We start from the raw sequence: 25,139 nt of genomic DNA on the forward strand, positions 1-25,139 counted from the left end.
AAACTGTCTTTGACTCAACATAATGGGTAGATATTTGTTAGTTGTTAAACTTTACCAGATGCCAAGTTTAAGCTGGATCAACTCAGCACAGAGAAACTGTGAAACAGCACTGGTGTACTGTACATTAACTTTTAAGTACCTGGGGTGGATCTGGGGTGGGTCAGATCAGGACAAGTGGTTCAGGGCAGAATGTTTTTGTTTTAATTTAATTGTTTCCCTTTCTTTTTACTGAGTATATTTTTCTTTTACTTTAATTTATTCTAAGCTTTTAGACCTTTTCCTTTTCTCCCCTTCCTTGCTTTCTTTGCTCTTCGAGGCCCATGGGAAGTGGCTGGCCTGTTGCAGGTCAGATCTACTTTACTTTCCAACAGCCCTCAACCCTACAGGAGGGGCCTGTTCAATTGGGTCTGAGGAGCACCTTTCTCTTTATAGAGGGGCTTTGCGGGGATCAGGTCCTTTCATTCCAGGCTGTACCAAACCAATCCAGATCCCCAGGCCCCCAAACCAATGGAGGAGGTAGATAATTAGCTTGTAGTGTTAATGGATGAAGGATAAAATGTTGGTGACAGTTTGGTGGTGAAATGTTGAGTGTATGACTTGTATGCATGTGTGTAAGTCTGAGAAGGGAGATGTGACTGGTCTAGTGGCATTCCCTGACAGAAAAAAATCCAGATTAAGATTGAGATTTGTGATAAATGGAGTCCAAGTTTTCAAAAAGTGTGACATTTACTTTTTTACAGAGGCAGTTATGTTTTCCATTGATATATGGTTGGTGGGAAGATTTAACCAATGATTGATGTTTGTTTGTGTGGTTTTCCAGTCTGTAAGGTTGATTTTCTGGGGCAACCAGTGTGGGTTTTGTGTGGAAATTTAACTGAGGATAAATCAGCAACTATGCATAATGAGGGAGAGGGAAGAATGCTGCAACTCAAGATTGAGGAGAGATTTTGTTTTACCTTGAACAAAAAAGTGTTGTTCGGATAGAGCCATAAGGAAAGGAGGTAGTGTTAAGAGTGTAATGTGAACATTTATCTGTGTTGGAGAGATCCATTTTATGCATTTTGTCTTGAGTGATGTGTGTTCTATAAAGGATTTTATATTGGATTAGTTCTAAATTCATATTCTTTGTCATTTTAAATGATTTTCTGCAGACCTGTGTCCAGAGGTTGATGTCAGAGGGGAGAGATAAATCACTTTTCCATTTAGCAGTTGGCAGGTGGATGCTGTTATCAATACTGGAGTTAAAAAAAAAAAAAAAAAAAAAAGATTAAGAAATTTGGTGGATGTAGAATATTTTGTATTAATTGTTTAATTTGTCGGTATAGGAGAAGGTTATTCACTCTGACCACATACCTCTGAATTAGGTCTTTAAAATGAGATAAATGAAATAGATGGTGGAGACATCCACCAACAGTGAAGTTTCAAGATGGTCAACTGTGATTCGCTAATTTTGAGTGTCTTCCACCAGGCTGTCTGAGTGGAGCAAATAAAACATTTTGCACCTAGTACACCCTGAGTGGGGTGTACACACAACTTAGTGTGTTTTATGACTCAGAGCAACTGCTTTTCACCATAACTTAAAACCAAACTGCTTTTTGTGTTAGAACTGAGGTTCCAGGAAATTCATACAATTTTAATATATGTTTTGGATATAGTTGATTTTCCAAAGATAAGTTTTGCAAAGCATGAACAGTCTGTGGCAGAGATATATAGCAAATTATTTATTTTCATTCTTAATTTGGTCAACATACAAAGTAACTGAGTTTGTTGAATACAGGATTAAGATACAGAAAACCACTTCAACTGGTAAATCTAATCCAAGCAACAGGCAAATATACTGTACTTTTGATCAAATAGTGAAGTGAATTTAAGGAGAAAAATTAAAATGTCTTAACATTTTTCCATTGGACACATTCAAGCGTAAACAAGTATGCAGCTCAAAGTGCTGTCGAAGAATATCTTGCCGTCTTTTTCAGTGCTGCACTTGTTTCTGAGAAGGTCTAAGATGCCTGCTCTGATCTCCGGAGTGAAGGACTGGTGGAAGTGATCTTGGACTGTCATGAAATTTAGCAGACATTCGCCAATCTTACTGCTTGGATCGAAGCACTCAGTGATGTCAAAGGTGTTGGGGATGACATGCTCCTCATATTTCAGGCCGTGTTTTTTCAGGCAGTCTACAACATCTCCTGATGAACGGTACACTGGGGCGACATCAGTGCAGAGCTCCTTCTGGTAAGTGCGCCACAGTGTGTCCCAGCCACCTTTCACTGGATTGTACGAGAATAAGAAATGTATTAATTCCAGATAAAATATTTTGACAATATTGAACCACCTTCTGTACATATATATCAGTAAACTGTCTGGCAGCCTCAACAATCCTCAATACAGCAGTTTTTTGTTGGAAATCTTCTGAATATTTTTTACAAAAACAAAACTAAAGGAGGAACTGTTTCTAAAATAAGCTAGACTTTATTGTTCCTGTGGGGAATTTGCCTTGGATATCGCAGTGTCTGCAGTATAGAATCAGAGCAAAACAACAGTAAAAAAAACAAACAAATACATTCATCCATCAGTTGCTCGACAGCAACAGCATACACATATTTCAGTCTAGGTGGTGTTTATGGCTTTAATAGACGGGGACAAAGGAATATTTGAAATCGTGGTGCTTGCTTAGGGGAACCCTGTAGTCTCTGCTTGAGGGGAAGAACTGATACTTGGGGTGGAGCACATGAGTTGGGTCTGAGATGACTGTTTTGGGCCTGTGTGATGATGATGTGTTGAAAAATAGCCCGAGGACTGGGATGTTGATAGACTCCCAGGATTTTCAAGGCTGTCTGTATAAATCAGGTAATCTGAGCCTGTAACTGTACTATCAAGTGACCAAACCATGAAGAGATATCATGGTGTAGGAGGCTCTCTACTGCTGCATGGTCATGGTCATGCTGACATACCAGAGATGCTTGGTAAGGAATAAATGATACCACTAAATGATGAATGGGTTATCATTGAGCTGATTCAGTGTGTTGAGTAATATGTAGAGCTGCAAGGTGAAGTGGATCAACAAATAGTAGTCTTACATAGGCCTTGGGATTCTCCAAATGTTCAGTGACCACATGAACTATACTACTGATCATTAGTTCCTCTGCAGTATCTGTTTGTAAACTGGTATGGTCTTACTGTGGGCCAACCTCAGACAGCAGCTTTCTCACCATAATTATTTCTACACATTTCATCACCACAGGGGTCAAAGCAATAGTCTCATTATTTTCTTTAGGACAGGATTTCTTGAGGGCAGCCATGATTACTGGTTGCTGGTACACTGTTAAAGTCTGCAGACCTCTGAAAGAAGCACCAGGAAGATGTCAATTCCTCTTCACATATTTCAATACAAATGCAGAAATGCCATTTGCTCCAGTGGCCTTGTTAACAGTGACAATTCATGTCTTTGGAGTTGAGTAAGAGCCTATTGACCCTGACAGTGGAGATGTTTTTCAAAACACTGTTGCATTCAGCCGAGTAATAATATGTATCAAACCTTTTATAAAACCTGTTCATTTCATTTTCAGTTCATGTACAGCATGTAATGGGTTCTTAATGGGTTCCAGCACAAAGAGAAATAAATAAGTATCAGCATTGATAAATGTGCTCTCCAGTATAGATTAAAAGGAAAGAAAGATTAGTTGGAAAAAGAGCTACAGCATTTCTTTTAGCTTTACAGTAATTCTATGAAAAGCATAACAAGTTATTACAATATAAATCTGAACGTGGCACTCGTTGAGTTAAAGTCAAGCTTTATACCTGCTTCAATGACGATCATAAGCCTGCCGTTTTCTTTCAGAAGGCTTTGGTAGAAACTGACTGTTTCGGCGAGGTCATCCACATGGTAGAGCATCTGTCAAGCAGGGAGTTGTGGAAAATCAAAATGAATTTAACCTTTCGTATTGATATTTGCATTCATGAAAGCACACAGTTTGAAGTCTTATATTGGAGGATATATAATTATTCATAGTACAAGTGTGCAAGGTTTAAGGTGGAGCTAAATTAATCTGAGTGCTAACACAGAATAAGAAACTCACATTCTACAAACTACTCTTTACACCATCTCGCTTGCATAAGATCACCCAGATGAACATAGAGAATATGCAAAGTCCAGAGGCCAGAAAATGAATGCAAAATTAAATATCCACAAAGCAAAGTCATCATACCTGAATCATGTTTATGAAGTCAAATCTCTTCATGTCTCCCTTTGCTTTGACTTGCTTCTCATACTCCTCACTTCTCATGAAATGCCAAACAAATGGGATCTTCTGAAGGTTGGCAGTCTTTGCTACCAAAGCTTTCAGTCGGACATAAAAAAGAACAAAGAAAGCAGATTGAGATTTAGTATATCACAACATTTCATATGACAAACCATGACCAAAGCACATACTATGACACAGAACCAATACAAAGTATTGCTGCTCCAATCCATTAATAAAACAAAGCTTAACCATTGACTCTGTGGGTAGTACTGTTGGTGTTCTGATCAAAAACAATTGCAGAAGCGTAGAAAGGAAGAGCTTTGATTTCAGCCTGGGCTTGAGCAGCAATGACTGATGATGTGTGGATCCTGAGAAGGACATTATGCAATGACTGGTACATTTTCATCTGTGTGTTCAAATGAAAGTCACAACAAAAGACATCTCAGCATCAGATCTGTTGCCCACATATGATTGCAGATAAAAACAGCTACTACCAGATTTAAAAAAGATTGTTTCTGTCTACATAATTAACAAACAGTGTAAATTTACAGTGTAAAATATTTTCTAACTAAATGTAGCTTTTAATCAAGCTAACTAATCTAACTAACTTAATCAATTAGAAATATACATCCATATAATGTAGCAATCAAATACAACAACAACAACACAAAAGTTAAAAATGTATGGCATACTAAATGGGTTTGTAACTTGTATATGTGGCCTGTAAGATGTTACATATGTAATTATACAGTAGGTAATTCTGTGTGTGTAGGTTAGTATTTAAAGACTAAGCTATCTAGCAAAAAGTACTACACCTATTACTACTACCACTGTACTGCTACAACTACTAGTAAAAGAAGGAGAAGAAGAGACAAAAGAGAAAAATCTGACCTAAACGTAATGAAATAAAACTACTTAAGTTCCTGGTGGTCTGTCTGTATGTTACCTTTGAAGTTGTCCACGAGTTCAGTGCTGCCCTCCACAATATCAGAAGAGATGGGAACAGTAGGGCATGTAGACTGCAGAAGAGACAGTATCTGGACATCTAACTGCCCTGCAATAAAACCAGAAAATCATGTAATTTTTCAATAGCTCAGTGTAATGCTGCTCCAATGTGAAAACATTATGCACCAACGTGAATTAGTTGTAGTGTCTTTGCTCCACAGTCTTATCATTTTGGACATTAACAGTGACATTTAATGTTGCTACTGTGCAGAGCAATAGTCAGTGTAATCTATGGCCTACATCGACCTCCAGTGGGGTCTGGTACAAACTGCAAGAGCTTTGACTAAATTGTCCTCATATAACCCATCAATGCCTTGACTCATACTGTCAGTCGTTGTGATTTCTCATTATTGCACCCTTACAATGAACAGGTAGAGCAGTTTAAGAAGAGCCCTTTTGGTTTGCATGCACCCATTTCACACAACATTACAGGCTGAGTTTCTCTGCCACCAATCCTAAATCTTCAACTAGAAACCTGCTGCAATAAAACCATGCAGGTGTATCTTTTACATTTATGATTCATCTTTAATGAATTGATCATCCCTGGGTATCTATTAAATAGGGTATTTAATATAAGTAGGTGTGTGTGGTTCATGATTACAGTATATTCCACTCAGGGGAAATTGAATTCTAATGTGATGAACTCTTAATGTCATAATTATGTTCATATATTGAACAGGGTAGAATTGCAGTCTAGTTTTTCAAGAAATCTGCTTCTAAACTATACACTGCACATAAAGTACACACTGGTGCTAACTCTAGCACTCTTTGCTATCATGTGAATTACTCTAAAGAAATGTAGGCTGAAGCAACCTCAACATGTGTTCATACAACAGTGATCACATACCTCCACCACTTCCAACACCAAGGACATCCAGGCTGCTTTTACCTGCTCCAATTCTGCATCAACACACCAGAGACAATCTTGAGTTGTTGAAAGTTGAAAAGGTAAAAATATATACATTATATAGTGTATATTACCATGTAGCACATAATAATCATATTGTGGATTAATACCAATAATTTCAATTTCTTGATTGTTGTTATTTTTGTCTTAAAAACTCTATAATAATAAAAACAATCTAATAATAATTTAGTCAACAAATCAAAACTCTACTATTTGTGAGTTTCTGTTGGTTGAAACTTAGAAATGTAAACAGAATTTCATGCCAAAATGATCAGCATTATCGTGTTTGTTTGAACACGATAAACAAGCACATGGTCAAAAAAATGGACTTTTGACCAATGATAAGGGAATTGTAATTGAGTTAGTGCTACTTTGTGTCAGCATGAAATAGACATTTTTCACAGCAGACAGTTTGACATGACAAAGCAGAAAAATAACAACAATGATGATGGCTCCATTCCATTAATCATCCCAGCAAGTGAGCACAATATCAGAAACTCTGGCTCAAGTGTATGCTGCCATTAATTATGTAATTCATTCCACCTGTGCTTTTCTTGCTGTGACAAGTCAAAGTACCTGCTGTGTAAAGGGGTTGATTGAAGGTAGTCTGATCAGTTTTTGAAATGACATCTTATTACTTCTAAGGTAATTATTACCAGAGCTCAGTCAGTCAAAGCTAATGATATACCATTCTTTCAATCTGCACATAAAGCCATGGAGAAGAATACAATTGGGGTTGGGCGGTGTCAACAAAATTGGCATACGATGTCCACAGTGAAACATCGCGATGGACCGTGAGTGGCACACGCGCGTGCACAGAACGCTCAGCCCCGCCCGTCGTGAAACAGGAGAAACTTAGCCCGAACATACATGACAGCACTGTACAGTAGACACTCACCCTGAGCTGAAATGAAACAATTGCTCCTAAATTAGGTAAATAACATAAATAAACAGTCTCCACTGCGTTTTGCCGTCGTTTATGGTTGACTGACCGCAGTGTGTGTGTGTGTGTGTGTGTGTGTGTGTGTGCGTGTGTGTGTGTGTGTGTGTGTGTGAACAGAGGAGAGACTGAATGAAACAGGTGGAGTTGACAACAACTAACTACACTGGTCACTTTACTGTGAGAGCGATCCAAACTTAGTTAATAATCAACCAAAAAGAGTAATTTAATCTATGCAAAAAACCAAGAGACAACGGGGGGCTTTTAAAATCACGATATTATGAAGGTAGAGGCTTAGTGGTCAATGACTGACAGCCATGGATGATGGTATGGCACCTCAGTCCAACCACACACAAGCTCTACTGGGTCTAGATAAGTGTTATATAGTAACAGTTTAAAGGTTAAAAATAAAGTGCAATGTGGCCCTTTCAGCCTTTCTCTTTGTACCTTTTGAATTCTCCTGGCAGGATGTTTTGGACCCACTGAAGAATGGCCTTGTGCTCCCCTGAGTGCTCCAGGTAGAACTGAAAGCTTTGGACATAACCACCTTCATAACAAGTTTGCTTTTCTTCTGCAGTCATGACTGAGTCCTGCAATGCAATAATCAAATGAACAGCAATCATGATTGACCAAACTTTCCATCACTTAGTTAAAAATCAATGGTATATTGTCACGTATTACCAATTACCTTGAATATCTTGAGAATAACAGGCAAAGAGTTGATTATTGCTGTCCCACTCTCTTAAGCTGCAGAGCTGAATTACTCTCCCCTCTCACTCACTCACAGGCTGGCTGGCTCCCTTCCCATGAGTTTCTGTTACGTAACTCCCGGGAGATGAAGTTTGCCTTCAGAGCAGAACCAACAATAGCTGTGCTGTCAAATTCCTATCCTTAGATGTATTGCAGTAGCTATTAGCAAACCAGCCTAATCATTAGTCGTATTGCAGTAACCTCAACAAAAGTTTGTTTCAAATGTATAATAATGTATAAACTTAAAGCAAATATAACATTTAGTATAATTATCATTTGTTTAACTTTAACTGTATTTCCTGAAGTTGACATTTTTATGTAATGAAAGACTTGGCAAGCATAATCTGCAGTATTTCATGGTTACTATGGATACTTACACAATAATAAGACATATATCTCATTAGTAAACAGCTGCAGGCCAGCTTTTTAGTCACTTTGTGTCACATCCTGTCTGTTGTTTCTGTTGTGTTTTAGTTCGTCTTATTTTGAAAGAGATGTTCTCCTTGTGTGTGTAGTTAGTTTTACTTCCTGTATTTTCCCGCCTTAGTCGATTTCCTCATGCGTTACACCTGTGTCCTGTTTGTAATCACCCCATATAGATTTTGGTTTTCAGTTTAGTCATTGTCTGAGTCCCTGTTGTACTTTCCTGTGTTAACTTGCCTCTGTGCTTATCCTTTGCATCTGTTTGATTCGTACGTGTTTTGGTCTTGCCTGTTTGGTTAAGTTTAAATAAAGACCTATTCTTCAGCTTTGGTCAGCATTCTCTGCATTTGGGTCTACCCACTCTACTCCCCATTCCTGACACTTTGGTGCACACTGAAATATCTCAATATCTGTAAGAATTTTTCTTTTGGCATAATTTTCTGGTCAAAATTCAGTTTGTCCAATACTTGAGTTAAACTAATGACATACCTCAGTTTAGTGTTACTTTCCAAATGTTAGCATACTAACATATTAAACCAAATTGTGTAAGCATTTAGGTCAAAGCACCACTGTGCCAAAGTACAGCCTCAGCATGACTGCAGTCTTGTTGCTTTTGATACATGGTTTTGAATTGCAATGCCCATTGATAGCAGAATAAACCTTTTCTCATGTGGCAAAGTAAAACTTCTTCACCTCCTGCACAATGCTGTGGAATGAGAATAGCACACTGGATTCCACAAGTATTTTCATACAGAGAAGAGGCTTTATGGACCACTGGTCTTTAAAATGAGAGGTGAGAGACGGATTTGAATTAAGTTGTGCAACAAGAATTCATATGTAAAATGTGAGTCAATTGTTATGGCATCACAGTCTGCCAGCACCAAATACATCTATAAAGTGTGTCTGAAAGCAACCTATGTAAGCACTTTCAATCAGATTACAGCTGTCAGTTAAACGCTTACTGCTGCAGCTGTGCTATGAATAAATGGCTACTGGGAGCTTCTCCTCCTACAGTTCAAACACATGCTGGTTAGATGAATTATGGACTCCATCTTGCTGCTAAGTGGTAATGTGTTTATCCACATACTGCACATCTGTACACAACTGTCCATATATTATCAAAAACTCTCCCAATGAGAGCCTTCAACATCTGCTGGACCTGATACTGAAATTGGCCCGTCTAAAGGGTCATCCAACTCTGAATTTTTAAAAAAAAGTTATACTTTTTAGAATGTTCTGGTCTGCACATATAAGAGATAAGGCAGGTGAGTTATTTATAACAGCAGGACAGTACTCAAGTCCATATTGAAGTAACACGTCCTCCAGTGCACTGATGTGACTCACTGATGTTTTTAAAAGCTTTAACAAACAGAGGAATCAGGCTAAGGCTACATGAGCAATATTTAAAGGGTCAGTTTATTGATTGTGTTGGTCTCTTCATTTGTCGACAAGAAGAACATCTAGAATATCAAAAATGTATCCTTAAATATGCATTATTCTTCAGCAAGAAATGAGAATAACACTCTGTGCTCGCTTGGAACCTCGGCAGAGCAGGTACTAAAAAAGTACCAGGTACCAGGTACTATCCCTGTTGGAAATGCAAAATAAACCAAGTCAAGTCGAGCCGAGCCGTGCTAGGAATGTATAGTGGAAAAGTGCCATTAGTTATTTTCTAATTTATCAGGAAAATCCTTCCAATGGTCTCCTTGACAACAAAACATTTTAACTTTCACAGTTGTAGATAAGAACCATTTATTGATTTATTAACCTTTTTAAATACAGGTGACAACCCAAAAACATATAACTCAACATATCCTGCTGATTTGATGATTTATTATAAAATGTAATAATTACATCCTGGCCTTATTGGGTTGTGTCACTGATCTCCTTCCAACAGTTCAATCTGCACTATTCCTGTACCCCCGATGTGCCCATTCCTGGATATTACAGTTACTAATGCTGCCCTGAAGATGGTGCCAACGCCTCAGCTATGTCAGTAATAACTAATCTGGTGACAGACAAACCCTGAACAGCTGCTACTATGCTGCCTATGTTTATCTGACCAGTATATTGCATATATCATAATATATTCACCTCTCATACAAGTTATACAGTTGTGATAACTTGGATTGTCAGACTGCAATTTCATTTGATTAGTTGGTTGATGTTGTTTAATTGTATGTGGTAAGAAGCATTACCCAATCCTCCATTCAATTTTGTCAGCAGTTCTTTCTCCAAATGCCTGACTAAGAAAAACTGAAGTTGGAACAGTAGCTTGTATTACAGTAATTTCTATGTATTTTAAGAAAGATTCATATGGAAGTGATACTGTACTAGTAAATAAAGAACTGTCTTTACTTCCTTTTTCAAGTGTTAATTTCACAACTATTCTACACAAAATAAATAAGCCAGTGTAAGCATGCCCACATATTTAATTTGTCAAGTCAAGTTCTCTCATGGATGCAAATGTACATGTACAAATGTATAACACTGCAAAGCAAAGATATAAAATCCAAATACTCTAACAGCTCAACCTCCATGGAAGAAAATTAAATGTTCAATTTTCCATTTATTTTTATATTTCTAAAGTAATATAATCAAATGAGAGCAGCAGTGTAATGGGGTTAGTAGCAAAGCCTGCCAACTGTAGCCCATTAAAAAATTATACGATGGTAAAATGTGAATCTGACGTCTGAATCTGATTAAAACTGATCTTCACATTTAAGGGAGAATTTCACTAAATCATCAGCAATGAAACAAAAATGGGTTTAGAAAAGAAAATGACATTTGAGCCATTTTGACTTTGCACAGGCATAAAAGATTATATACAGCTAATGTATAATACTGCCATAAAAACAATGTAACTGTACTTGTAGAAATCATACTGTATATGGTCAAAACTAATATTGACAAAATCCCAACTAATCATGTAATGCATTTACTCCATAGGCAAAAAGCATTTTAATTAAATACAGTCAATTACATTAGCTTTAAAACTATTTCAGCAGCAACATTATTTAAACCTACTGCACATTGTACATTCATTACATTAACAGCCTGCTTTTAATTGAGTGAATCTAAGACTATCACTCCAAGGTTGTTGTTAAAGATGACTTTGCCTTCAGACTGCACACTACAATCTGGGTGCCGAAGTAACTCCAACACACCAGTTTTCAACTCAGGTGGGGCCACCTTATTGAAGTCCAGCACTTCAGTGAGAAAATCAAGCAGCAGCTCTCCCTTCTCATCCCCCTCTGTGAAACACTCGGTGATATCCATTTGAGATGGCAGCTCGTAGCTCTTGTAGCTCACTCCCTTGGAGTCCAGGAAGCTTTTGATGTCTCCAGTGGTCACACACTGACTCAATTCTGAGTTACAGAGCTGGTTCCTGTATTTCCGCCACAGCTTTCCCCAACCACTCTCGCCTGAAATAGATGCAATGAAGACAAGGCTGAGTCTGAAATCTCTCCCTGTTTACTGTATAGTGCACTATTGTTTTACCCTTTTTCACTGGCCATTTCATTTTAGTGTCTGAATTGAGTATGAAATTTATCTAATAGTGTTCTCAAAAATTCCAAAACTGAAAAAAAAGCTTTCTGCTAATAATGTCACAACACAATGTGTTTGCTAATTGGTGCTAAACACAAAGTAGAGTCTTTCGGGGGTGTTGTTTAATTTGTATGTATTTGGTAAAACAAAAGTATTGGATTTTGGATCACCAAAATTATTAAATTCAACAATAATGCAACATGGATGCCAATGCAACAGAGTACCAAATCACAGATCAATCCATCAATAGTTGTTGAGACATTTCACTCAAAACCACATATGCCAACCTCATAGTGCCACTAGAAGAAAAACTAAAGTCATTGTATCAATATATGTCTTTTTTTTTTTTTTGCCAGTCCATCTCATTGATGTGATTTCTTGGTAATCCAAACAATAGTTGAGATATTTCAGTCAGTTTGCATTGTTGGATATGTGCACTTTCCTCTCAGCAGCGAATGCAGAGGGTCTTACTGAACTTAGCAAAAAACAGACAAAAATAAGTTTAAATAACTTATTTTTCCACCTTTGTCCATGTGCATTGTATACCTGAATAATCTTTGTCTTCACTGAGATAAATAGTTAAAGCTGCAGTGTGAAACTTTTGTTGCCCTGATCTGGCAGTGACAGTAATTGCAAAAGCACTGTTGACACAGCTCTGAAAACATCAGAGCGAATATCTAAATTTTTTGGATAATGGGACCAAACACTGTGAGTCTAAATGGGTACTTCCTCATCTAAACAAATATCAAAACATAATACAGTGATATATTAACAGTCCTATGGTGAAAATTACAACAGCTTTGAGCCATGGATAGCCAGTATGCTTTGTGGTCTGACAAAGATACCCAAGGGTAGAGCACTCGTCAGGATGCTGAACATAACGTAAATTTCCCAGCAAATCTAAGAGAAATCAATAATTGCTGGTTGAAATAAAACGCATCACCATCAGTGTGCCAGCATGGGACTGTCATACCATAAATACAGGGAGATTTATCTGGCGGTGATAGCCTTAATCAACATTGTGTAAACTCATTTGTCATGCACTTGAATGCAACGGATATTCATTTATATGTAAAAGTCCCATACTCCAGCTTTAAACTGGTTTTTGTCCCTATAAGGATGTATGACTAATAAGTATGCTGACTATATATAGCATGAATAACCTCGTATCACACCCCACATACATCAGAGAGAAGAAAAAAAAAATCATGACGAGAGATTAGATCTATCCACTTACCAGACACTAGAATAATAAGAAGCTTCCCGTTCTTGTCGAGGAGACTTTGAAAGAATCTGATGGTAGCTTCAGGATCCTTCACATAGTACAGCATCTGTCGATTTCATCACAGATAATGAGCTGGTAACTGGAATCATAGAGCACCTAATTATAACGCTATGGTAGACAGAAGTTCTAATGGGATTAATTGCCGTGGAGCGTCACCGAATGAATATGACCTAGATGTGTCATGATTAGAGTTTGTGGGCCAGAAGCACAGGAGCATCAGCATCAGCACCAGCACCAACCTGGATCATGTGAATGAAGTCAGCCTTCTTCGTTATCTTGTTTGCTTTCCACTGCTCCTCGAACTCAGAGGCGGTCATCTTGTTCCAGTTAAATGTGATGTGATCTAAACCTGGTTTCTTTGACACCAAAACTGCATCAATGGACAACAAAAAGGACAGTTATAGGTCATGATTCATTATTGTATGATCTGTGTTATGTCAAAAAGTCTGAATCTGTATTGATTGCATGCAGCTTTGTGTGAATTACATGTATCTGTATTTTAATCTCAGGAAACACTCTGCATTATTATCTAACATGTTAAGTATTTTAGAGTAATGTTGACATAAAGTGGAGATGAGACTTTGCTCTTTACAAAGCTGTTTTTATTTTAGGCTACAATAATTGCAGTTAACACTTGTCACATTGTTGGGAACAATTTTGTTTAATTTGCACCTCAGCTATCAAGATAAACACAACTCGTTTATCTTTATTTATCACACCTAAATAAAACTAATTGATACCACTTGGCACAAACACCAGGGAGTGCATGATGCTTTTTCTTCTACTAAGTATTCTGTGAAGATAAATAAGCTGAGAAAGAACAGTAACACATTACAATTAAATTATGAATTGTACGTTTAAACCTTAAAGTTGTACATGTTGCACAATATATCTTTAATAATATTTTCATGTATAAAAAAATTGCAGCATCATGCATAGTATTGCTGCCAAATAAGCATCTACTAACTACTGCCTTCGAGGAGGTGAATACTTCTGAAGTATTATCTATTTTATCAAATTTAAGTTAGAGTAAATCCACTTTGATTACATGTTTTATGTAGGGCTGTCAAACGATTAATTTTTTTAATCGAGATTAATCGCAGAATTTCCATAGTTAATTGTGATTAATCGCGTTTTGAATTGCATGTTTGAAATCCTGTTATTTTACATTTCAAGGCAGTTTGAAGCCCATAATGTAAAGCATTTCTTACCAAAGTGTTTAAACTGGGAATCAATCACGGCTCTGCTGCGACTCCCACACTCCAAAGTGGTCCTTTGGTGGAGCTGAGGCTCGCTTGGCTGCACCTGGGTGTTTAGCGTGGAGGTGCTAACTCAAACTCGACTTACTCCGGTAGTAGTTAAACTCCGTTTGACACAGGTTGCATTTTACTTTTGACTTGTCAACTGAACCGTCTCAAAGTTTTTTAAAGTTAAACAAGCCGTTCAAAAGTCCAGTAGCTCTCTTACTTTCCATTACCGCGGTAGGTTTACTAGCAGGAGGCCGCTTCAAAGCATAGCGCTACAGCTAGAGGAGCCGTCTACGGGTGAGTAGAAGGGACAAAAAGGCTTGCAAAATTAAAATACGATTAAAAAAAATTAACGCATTATGGATTGCATTAATCTAATCGCGATTAATGCGTTAACGCTGACAGCCCTAGTTTTAAGACAATAAAACATGAAAAATTAAAATGTCAATAGTTCTGTAAGTACAGTATACACATAAGACTCAAATAGATTACTTTACTGTCAGCCTGTGTCATTGCTTTACAATCAAACTGTCGGTCATGGAGTCATTTAAAGTTTCAGTCCTAAGCTTCAGTCTGCCAGATCTTGTGTGGGAACACTGAAAACTGACATAGAGGAAATGATGCAGAATGTAGAATACTAGAGTCAATTTTTCCCTGTGTTATTTTAAAACATTATTTTAGGGTTTTTGTTTGATCTTAATAACAGGATGGTCTCTTAAGATTTACATTTCTGTTTCAACACAGTCTTGGTCAAAACTGCTCCAAAAATGTATAACAAAAACCACCATAGAACAAGCTTTCACAGAAGGAGGAAGAGTGAAGGTAAGAATATGGCGTATTTCTAAAGCATGTGTTGACAGAGATATGACAGCAGGCTTAAGATAATGTAGAACTTATCAAATCTTTAACTCTGCCTTGTCTGGGTGTGACTGAAAGCAATGAGTCATGATGAGTGTTTGTAATTATTATATTATTATACATGACTTGGTCAGGCAAAAAATAATCTCTATAAATAACAACTGTAAACATCCTGCAACACCATCTGGGTTTACATTTAATAATGAATTACTGCTTACTAAATTGTTTAATTTCAGCTCATTCATGCAAACCAACTCAGCCCTGCCCCTTCTGTGAACTGCTGATTCAAAAGAGGCAAGTACAAGCAAGTCTGGAAACTACAAAAGATTTCAACACACTCCACAACATGCTTTTTTACACACTCACTCACAGCAAAGATGTGTGTCAACAGAGGGTAAGCTGAACAGAATGCAGCCAAACCCAAACTGCATCAACAGAAAAACCCTGAAAGCACAAACATACTTCTGATGGGTGGATACTTGCTAACATGAGGGCTTGAATCTGTTCATGAATGGACCATCACCCTACGAACACATGATTTACTGTATTATCTATGTATTAGTGGTTAAGCTGACTTGAACTGTATCCTCAGCATTTAAAAAAAATACAATTAAAAGCAGTTATTTGCTGATAATTGAGAAATATTTCTGGGGGCAAGTGAATATACAGATACAGTATTTGTGGTATGAGAGACAGCTGCGTGCCAATAAAGACTGTACCTCTGTAGTTGTGTAGCTGCTGACTGCTGGGCTCCACCACCTCGTTATCCACTGTCACCCCTGGGTGCTTCAGACAGAGCTCAGAGAACATCTCTAGGTCGATCTCACCTAAAGGCACCAGCACAGACTTTTCAATATTGAAAGCCACCTATTTCATGGAAATTAAATTTTGACCTAATTTCCCCGCAGTACCCAAACCATTCGATAGCATTCAGACAAACTGAGAGAGACACAAATTGCTTGTATAATTAGGCAACCTGCATATCATCACAATGCTCCGATATTAACTGTGCAGCCGATTCAAACAGGAAACAGCAAATATTTCCTATCAATTGAGCAGGAAATGATACATTTTATAATTGTCTACAATCTCAGAAAAAGGAGAGTTATCACTTTGATATTCATTTCAAAACCTTTAGCCACAAGCAAGAGATTTTGTTCTTGTTCTTATTGAAGCTGACAAGTTGCCATGTATAAAGTACATTTAAACAAAGAGGCTGATGTGCACAGGCGCCAAATTCCTCTGATTAGATTGAATAATACCTTGCGGCGGAGTCTGTAGTCATTCTAATGGATTTTACAATCCATTAGAGAATTTGTAACATTGTTCGATTATGATACTAACATGTCAGCTCAGGTAAATTAAAAAGCTTTGCTTTGACATAACTGAAGGGTAATAGCATTTGTGGGCATGTAGTAGGTTTGCTCAGGAACAAATTCACCTTGCTGTATCAAGAGAATTAGAAACAGAGTGCAGTAAAACCACAGACTGGTGAGGTCACTTTGTCTACAATGAAAGGTTAAAGATTAATCTGACAACTGCACAGATAAATACAAACTCTTGACAGTGATAATAAGGGTAAAGGTTTTTACTGCTGTGGCCATAAATGACAGTCCAGCAGTAGGAACAGTTACGACGCCTCCTCACCTTAGCTGTCTGTCGCAGAGGTCTCAGCTATTTACTGTTTCACAAAGAACATAAGATAAGTTCAGCAGTGAAAGTGTCCTAAAATATGTGTTCTTACCAGCACCGCTTCCAACTCCAATGACATTAAGGTGGGACTTTCCATCTCCGATGCTGAGGGCAGAGCAGAAAAAAGGGTTTTCTTGAAATGTCACATCCTCCAACCTGCCACATGTGGGTCACAGTTTGTGGCTTGTTACTGTCAACTCACCATCACCCACCATCTGATTTTTAATAACACTAGACTTACACTTAAAAAACTTTGAAGTCTATGTAAAGTAAGAATAAATATGTGTTCTGAGTTTGGCATACCACAGAAAAGTGTGTTGTTAACCACCCTGCCAAATTTGAATGATTAAAATATATGATATTAGGCTTCAAAGTTGTGTAAAAATCAGCCTCTTTCTCTGCTCCCAAACGCTGTGGGTGTGCCCGCCAAGTTCGCTGAAACCACGGCCCCTACCAAATGTCACCTGTCAATCAAAGTCACCACCTCTACGCGAAACATGGACGCAAGGTCTGAGGGCTTTCTGCTGCTAACTCAGCTGCTAGCTCGGCTACTAGCTCAGCGGCTAACTCGGCGGCTAGCTCAGCTAACTGGCTAACTATAGACTCTAGTAGTAGTAGTGTGTGCTGAATGTATTTATACCGCTACAACAGCAAGGGTGGGTTTATGCAAATCATCACCGCGTTACTATTATTTTCAGTCCCGCCCACTAAATCTTGAACTCAGAAATTTTTAAACACAGTTTGTGAAGCCTAGCTCCACAATTCAAATCTAAATGGTTGAAATGCTTTTTACACATTTTTTAGAGATACATTTATTAGAAGAAAATGTCTGAATTCACTTTACACGGTCTTTATTGTTCTCCAAGAGGCAATTTGGCATAAGGCACAGAACATTTAGACACAGTAAAAGCACAAAAACAACAATAAACCAAGATAATCTATAGCAATCATAAATGCCATCACAGTGCAGGCTGGAATTTAAAGCGCGTGTCAATAACTGTGTACCAACAATTGTGATAAAAAATAAATTGTGAGTATACTGCACATGTCCTATGTATCCACGTATTTCACATCCCCAACTCCATGTATTTCCCCAGACTCTCCATGGTTACGGCATCTTGTTTAATTGAGTTATTGCCATGGGAATAAATGAGTTTTTTGCTTGGTTGGTTCTGATCTCGGAGTATCTATGCCTGCAACCAGAGGAATGCAGCTGGAAGTTTTAATTTGCTTGTGAATTATATCTGATCTGCTTCTGACAGTCACAGGAAGCAGACTGCAGCATGACATTCGCTTCCAACACCTCAGTCATTTAGTCATTCACAATCATACTCATGCTGTTTAACTATTAATCTATCTACATGTGTGTGATCAAAACATTAATGAGGAGCATAGTTTACATATTTACATATTCTGTTTTGGGATTGGGAAGAGTTAAGCAACCTGACACTTAGGCACACGGGTTTTTAGCAAACTACTGAGACACAGTGCAGGTGGAGTGATTTGCACAACGTTGCTTAATTGTCTCGTGTTCTCCAGAATGTATTGCTCTCTTCAAAAAAGCTTTTAATTTTTCACATTTCTGGGAGGTCGCAAATTTTCAAGATTAAAAGGATAATGCGTACATACTCTTCGCTCTCCCACTGATTACATCTTTTTTTCAAATATATTATTTTTCCTGCACCAGGAATTGTTGAGGGAACAGTTTTACAGTTTGGGAGCCATATTTATTCATTTTATTAATTGGAAATTTGCACTTGGTGACAAATAAATGTAACAAATCAAACTAAACTAAAAATGGAGCTACGCCCAGCAGCCGTCACAGGGGGAAAAAGTTAGCCTGGCTCTGTCAAAAGATAAGAAAATCCACCTACATGCCATTCTAAAGTTCACTTATATGTTACAGCTACTTTTCTTCCAATCTGCTTACACAATGAAATCTGCCTTATCCATAGTTTAAAGGTTATGGTGATCTAGTTAATCACTAACAAGTTTGCCATATCATATCACGACTTATATGTTCACTTGAGCCCGACCAATACTCAATTTTTGAAGCTGGTATATTATTTTAGAGATTTAATACATATGGTTACACTATATTGGCTGATATTCTTTTTGTTTCACATAAACATTTTAGTGAGTATTACAGTCAATAATAAACTTGTCACCGCTCTTTTAATGTAGACACTGTTTCCAAATGAACTGTATGTGTACTCTGACACATATTTGGCTTTTTGTAAATCAGTTTCTTGTGGGTGGAAGCTTGTGTTAAGGCCAATTCTGAATTCATCCAGAAATGAAGCAGTAAAATAATTCTCAGATACAGGGTGAAGACCAGGACAGCATGTTGACACTATAGACTACTAAAACATTAAGCTCTTCATTCATTTCACTATTGCGCTCATGTATTTTTCCTTACTAGGCTTTGTTGGTAACAAGTGTACTATCTATGATTTATTCTATTGTCAACAGTGTGCTCAGCGTGCCATCACTCATAAAAGGTGTGTGTGTGTAGATTACCTGGCCAAAATGTCTGGCAGGATATTGTGGATGAAGTCCTGCATACACTGATGTTCGGAGGAACGCTCCAGAAAAAGCTGGAAGGATTTCTGGTACCTGCTATCATCATAAACCAGACTCCTCAATGGAGATGCCATGGCACATAATCTGGCAAAAAAAAGGAAATATTATCAACAACAGCTATTCAGAACGATAATCTCCAAAATATGTGTGCGTGTGTGTTTTATCTTTCTATTTGTGTTTCATTTTTGGTTAAACACGATTGCTGGAGTGTATAAACCGTCTTCCCACACAGTCAGCATGTTTGATACTGTAGGGAACCTTCTGTCATTTCTGTTGTATTGAAATCCACTATAGAACTGACTACAGAGGACGTTTTAACTTTTGCACTGATTAGTGTAATTTACGGGCTGTTTATTATTTCAACTTTCAAAACATAAGCCATCCTTTCATTTTCCAGTAATCACACATGCTGTCCTCTACAGAAGTGAAAACAGCAGTGCTGGCAATGACTTTTGAATGCAGTTATGTTGAGATCATGCGTTAATTATCTTATTATCTTGACATAACAAAGCTTGTTTTATCATAACGCATTAATATACCTTTTTAAGAGTCAGCTTCACAGTAAAAGTACACAAGTATTATAATCTTGCCGCTGTCGAGAGTGCTTCTTCATGGGGGAATGTTGGGTCTCTTTGAATTAAACTAAATAGTACAGTCTACACCTGCTCTATGTGGAAAATGAGATGACTTTTGTTGTGATTTGGCGCAATATAATGATTGATTGATTGATTGATTATTAGCTTCATGTAGGCTAGTTAAAGTATCAGAGTAAGTAAACAAGTTATCAGCTTCATGTAGTGAAGCTATCACCAGTAAAAATACACCAGTATAACCAGCTTCATTTAGTTAAGGTATTAGCCGTAAAGGTGAGTATTATCGATAGCAGCATTAAAACTGTTCTTGGCTTCCATACTTTAAGACTTATTAGCAAATGACTTATTATCTCCATCTATGCTCTGAGGTAATTGCTAAATATCCTTTGTAAGGACAGAAAACAAACGGATGACAGCGGTGAGTTTTATGATGTTGGTGAGTAGATGCCTCCATTTTGATCAAATCCTTCCAAACAATCCAAATCCAAATCATTTTCAACAGAATTGCTTCATATGATTCACTGCTTCAGAGAGCTTTATTCCTCCCTTCACTAATGCTGGCATAGTAGTCCTGATCTCTGATAAACATTGTAAGTTATATGAGAAAATAATCTTTTGTTTTCTTAATAATGGGTTTATTATCTCATTATCCTGAGATACCAAAGCTAATTTCCTTGCGGTAACGACATAATTAAGTTGTGATATCAAGATTATGGCATTATAAAAACGATTGCCAAGCACGGCCTCTCTCGGCTTCCGTAGATCTCTTCCTTTCGCTGCGCACCCAAAATATAACGAGACCCCCTCATGTTATAAGGCGTACTCTACAGTGGGAGGTAGTCGTCGACTACAGCAACGCTAAAGCCGCTACATGTTACACCTTTACAACCATCAAAGCGATACATGTGTATTCAGAAAATGTCTCTTTGTGTAGCGGAAACAACAGAAACAAAAAGCCTTCCACACGTGTACAGCTCATTAAATTAAACAAGTGGGTGCTCGCTCGGTAGCAGCACCGGTTTTTTACGCTGTTCCTTGTGCATACGTTGTGCATAAGGTGTATTTACTGTAGACAGATGGACACAAAAGTCGACATTTTTCACTTACATGTCGTGCTGAGGCGCGTCCGGAGATATCTGCAGGCTGGATTCAAAACCCTCCCACTGGTGACAGCTACAGCTTCCCTGTAAGGAAGGCCAAAGGTGGCAGAGAAACCCCCCCAATAAAATTGACCCAATGATCAAACCTGACTTTGATGTCCTTAAATGCCCATCATTATGTCTAACCACATTAATTTGTTTAATACGTAGGTTGACTATATTTTCACAATATAACGCTACCATTAAATAGGTTGACTTGCTGTGTTTTAAAAGATTGCTAAAGTAAAGTAACAAGCATTAGAAAGATCATATCTGTGTTAAAAGTTTAAACTAAATATGTGAGTGAATTTGGGTGTGAGTTTCCAGTCCTATGAGTTCAGTTTTGGTAGTTTAGGTTAATATTTTTTTAAATAAAATTATGAAATATAGGCTACCCTTATATTATAGAAATACCCAAAGGCTATAACAAGGGCCACTGCGTTATAATTAGCTCCAGTGGAGTTATAAGTAATAATGAAGTATGTTTTATTATATAAATAAAGTTATATGCTACCATTTGTTTCCATTCATTTTACAACAAAAGTCAACTCAATACTAACTTGCTCAACACGAGTAATCCATCATGTGAGTTTTACATTTGTCAAATATACATTATAGTTGCATATCAACACTGCACTTCTGCATCAGTACACAAAGAAAATGTAACTTTGACAAGTATAAAAGCAGACATATTTATTATGATGAAATACCAAACTAAAGAACATTGCAAGTCTCAGCAAGTGGTAATTTCCCATGGAGATCAGTGCCCAGGAAGATCCTTTTTAGAAGTTAATTTGTATAGTGTATGCTCTGCCACTACTGTAAGAAAAACAAACTATAAGGAATATGATATTTTATATGCTTTCACAGCCAAGCAGGTTCAGTTTAGGATGAAAACAAGACTGCAGTAAAACAGAATGAAGTACTGTGTCTCTTGGCTTGTCTATGTCTCCCAGATTTCCCAGCTATTATAATGTCAGACAGACAGGAATTAGGCCAAGAAACCAAATTAGACTGTAATTATGCCACAGACCCCATCTGATAGGAAGTTAATCCAGGAGAGTGAATTCAGGAAGGAGTGTTTTGTCAGACTGAGACTGACTGACCTTGTTTTTTTGGGACTTTGTCTGTCACTGCCCGTGCCATGAATGTTCTGTGTAAATATTTTTTTTCATGATTAAATGTCTCTAATCTACAAACAGTGTTTCATGTGACAAGCGTATTTGCGTCTGACTTTGTTTTTCTTGTGTGGCCCCTAAAACTGACAGGGGTAAACAGCTGTAAGCGACTGTTAAAATGTCTACTACTAAGACTCTTTTTTTTTTATTGTAACATCTTATTTCTCTGCCACTTTTTTTGAACATTACATTTTCAGCTGGTACAAAGACTGCTGCCAGAACATAAACTTGACCATATTACATCAATTTGTCCTCCCTCCACTGGCTGTAAATTCAAGCCAGAATGAACTTCAAAGTCCTTTTTATTAATTACATGAGCTTGCACCATCTTATCTATCAGACCTCATTGTTCTCATTGTACCACCTCTATTCCAGATCACAGAGTGCTGTGTCTTTGTATAATCAAGAACATTGTGCCTGAAACTGAGAGGACAAGAAGCCAGTGGGCAGAAAAGTAGTTTTCTACGAGGCTTCACATTTTGTTATGAACTCCCTCTTGCAATTGATGAGGCAGAAAGCCAGTTTGAATAACTCTGCCTAACTCTCTGCAAAACAAACAAAATAAATAACTGTCGGTCTGTCCTTCTCTCTCTCTCTCATACACCCACTGCTCTGCATCTGCACAGGGGCACAGCTGCTAGACAGCGATATTTCATTTTATTTGTATAATTATACAGAATAATGTGGTACACAGAAGTAATATATTTCCTTCTGTTTTTGTGAGGCTGTAATTAAGCACAACTATACTTTGGATGAAATGCTAATGCCAGAATGCTAATATGCTCACAATGACAATGAAATGTTACTGTGAAAAGGTATAATGTTTATTATGTTCAGTATCTAGTTTAGCATGTTAACATTTGCTAAACAAACACAAAGCACCACTAAGACTGATGTCAAAGTCATTTGTTTTCAAGACATCAACAAAGTAATTCACCCTGAGGGGGTCATGACTGTGTGCACCAAGTTTTTTCCAATAGTTGGCTTAACATTTTTTTCAAAGCCACAAACCTCAACCTTATGCTTGAGGAAAAGTTAAGGGATCACAATTTAATTAGGATGAATCCTCTGTGTGTATGTGTAAAATGTAGTGCCGACACTGAGCACCTTCGATGTGTGCACCAACAATGATTTAATTGTCATGCATGTTGTGACAAAATGTAGTGCCAATCAGTTGATGTTCAAATATTTCACTGAATAAATTTAAAAAATTGACCAGTTGATGGTTGATAGTGCTAAAGGAGCAAGTCAGAGGACCGACACAATTAGTGGGATTCATTGTCTGGGGACATGGATGTCTGTAGCACATTGTATGGCAATTCATCAAGCAGTTGCTGATATATCTTATTGTGGACCAAAGTGGTGGAAACTAACGCTAGAGCCAGCTCGGGTAAAAACCACCCAAGAGCATTCCTAAATTTCTAATCCAGCCAAGATTTGTAGCAGTTTAAGTCGAACAGGAGACATCTCAATCAGACAGCACTGGACTTTCAGAGTCTCCACTACCAAACTTCACCCTGAAAGCCCAGACATATTTTCCTTCTATAGTAAGTTAGTAAAGTCAAAGGCAGCTGTACTTGCTGTTTGATATTGCAGACATTTCATCACACCTCCAAGAGACTTCATCAGTTATATTGATTAAGACTGACTGCTAGGGAGTCCCAGGCATTTAAACATTGATGCAATTAATCCTTGATGTCAGTATCATAAAGATAGAGTGCATCCTGGTGGTCCACAGGTCTGTGATGCAAGTGTCATGTAGCTGAGCTTCCTGGTTTGATTTGAGCCGGTTACTTTATGTTGCATGGCTTTTTCTTCTTCATCTTCCTTTTGCCGTCTACTTTTCAAAACTAGCACCCGATAAAGATTAAATTGCATAAATACAGTCTTAATGAACATTGAAATATTTGTCTTGAAAATACAGCAACAGATTCCTTTGGGAAGATAAAAACATCAGCAGCCTGTAAGAATGTCACCACTCTGTTCGGGTGTAGACAAACACATTAAACAATCATAAATTCTACAAATAATAAACACTTATTATTTTAAAAAGTTTAATTTAATTTTAAAAATTCATTGTTCCTACTAAATATTCATTAAGCTCTCACTTTACTCTGCCAAACTACAGAATGATACAGCTTGATAATTGATGAATTCTGAATAAAGCTAAACAATGCCGTTGTCAAGCTGTTCACATATCTTCGTTGAAACTTGCAAATGTCTTGAGAGCTACTAAAATGAGATGAATTGGACATGACAAGATCAGCCTACGTCTTTGCCACAGATCAGATGGCCATGACACAAGCATTTGAATTCAACCTTCTCTTAAACAAAAGTGACAGTCTTAAATAAATGAATTAGATGAGACCAAAGATTTAAACACTGTTTCCCTCACAATCTGCGAGCACCCTGGGACTATCAGACTGGGAATCTGACTGGAGGGCAAGATGAATCTTATCAGCTGCTTATATATTCTGGGCTCTGCCTTGGAGCCTGTATCTGTAATTACAATTTATCAGGACTCGGGAGTCAAGGAGCCGATGAAGATCACAACAGGACGAGAGCATCTCTCTCAAATGGATTTCACTGTGTTTCAACTCTAAAAATGTGTAACAACAAGGAAAGAATGCAATGTTTTCTCTTCACGGGATTCCACAATTTATTTGCATTTTTGTCCAGCTCTCCATGTACACACAACAGTAACACAAATAGCATGGTACTGTAAACAATGAGTGAACATACTATTAGA

The 25,139-nt window shown here is 37.6% G+C and overlaps 2 protein-coding genes across 2 annotated transcripts; both read right to left on the minus strand.

Annotated features, from left to right (window-relative positions):
- Positions 1–1,708: 1,708 nt before the first annotated feature.
- Positions 1,709–7,893, minus strand: LOC128367827 (histamine N-methyltransferase A-like). Its single transcript, XM_053328483.1, has 7 exons — positions 7,782–7,893; positions 7,541–7,683; positions 6,094–6,146; positions 5,188–5,295; positions 4,206–4,336; positions 3,799–3,892; positions 1,709–2,267 (listed from the first exon to the last, which is right to left on the minus strand). Exons 2-7 carry the CDS (start codon positions 7,672–7,674, stop codon positions 1,915–1,917), a joined length of 873 nt encoding a protein of 290 aa, XP_053184458.1. The 5' UTR covers positions 7,675–7,683; positions 7,782–7,893; the 3' UTR covers positions 1,709–1,914.
- A 2,787-nt stretch (positions 7,894–10,680) lies between these two features.
- On the minus strand, positions 10,681–21,221 carry LOC128367826 (histamine N-methyltransferase-like). The gene is made up of 7 exons (XM_053328481.1): positions 21,181–21,221; positions 19,418–19,564; positions 16,950–17,002; positions 15,925–16,032; positions 13,340–13,470; positions 13,053–13,146; positions 10,681–11,691 (listed from the first exon to the last, which is right to left on the minus strand). The coding sequence occupies exons 2-7, from the start codon at positions 19,552–19,554 to the stop codon at positions 11,330–11,332; spliced, it is 885 nt and encodes a 294-aa protein (XP_053184456.1). The 5' UTR covers positions 19,555–19,564; positions 21,181–21,221; the 3' UTR covers positions 10,681–11,329.
- Positions 21,222–25,139: the final 3,918 nt, after the last annotated feature.

The sequence above is a fragment of the Scomber japonicus genome, chromosome 11, assembly GCF_027409825.1.
Source record: "Scomber japonicus isolate fScoJap1 chromosome 11, fScoJap1.pri, whole genome shotgun sequence".
NCBI lineage: Eukaryota > Metazoa > Chordata > Actinopteri > Scombriformes > Scombridae > Scomber > Scomber japonicus.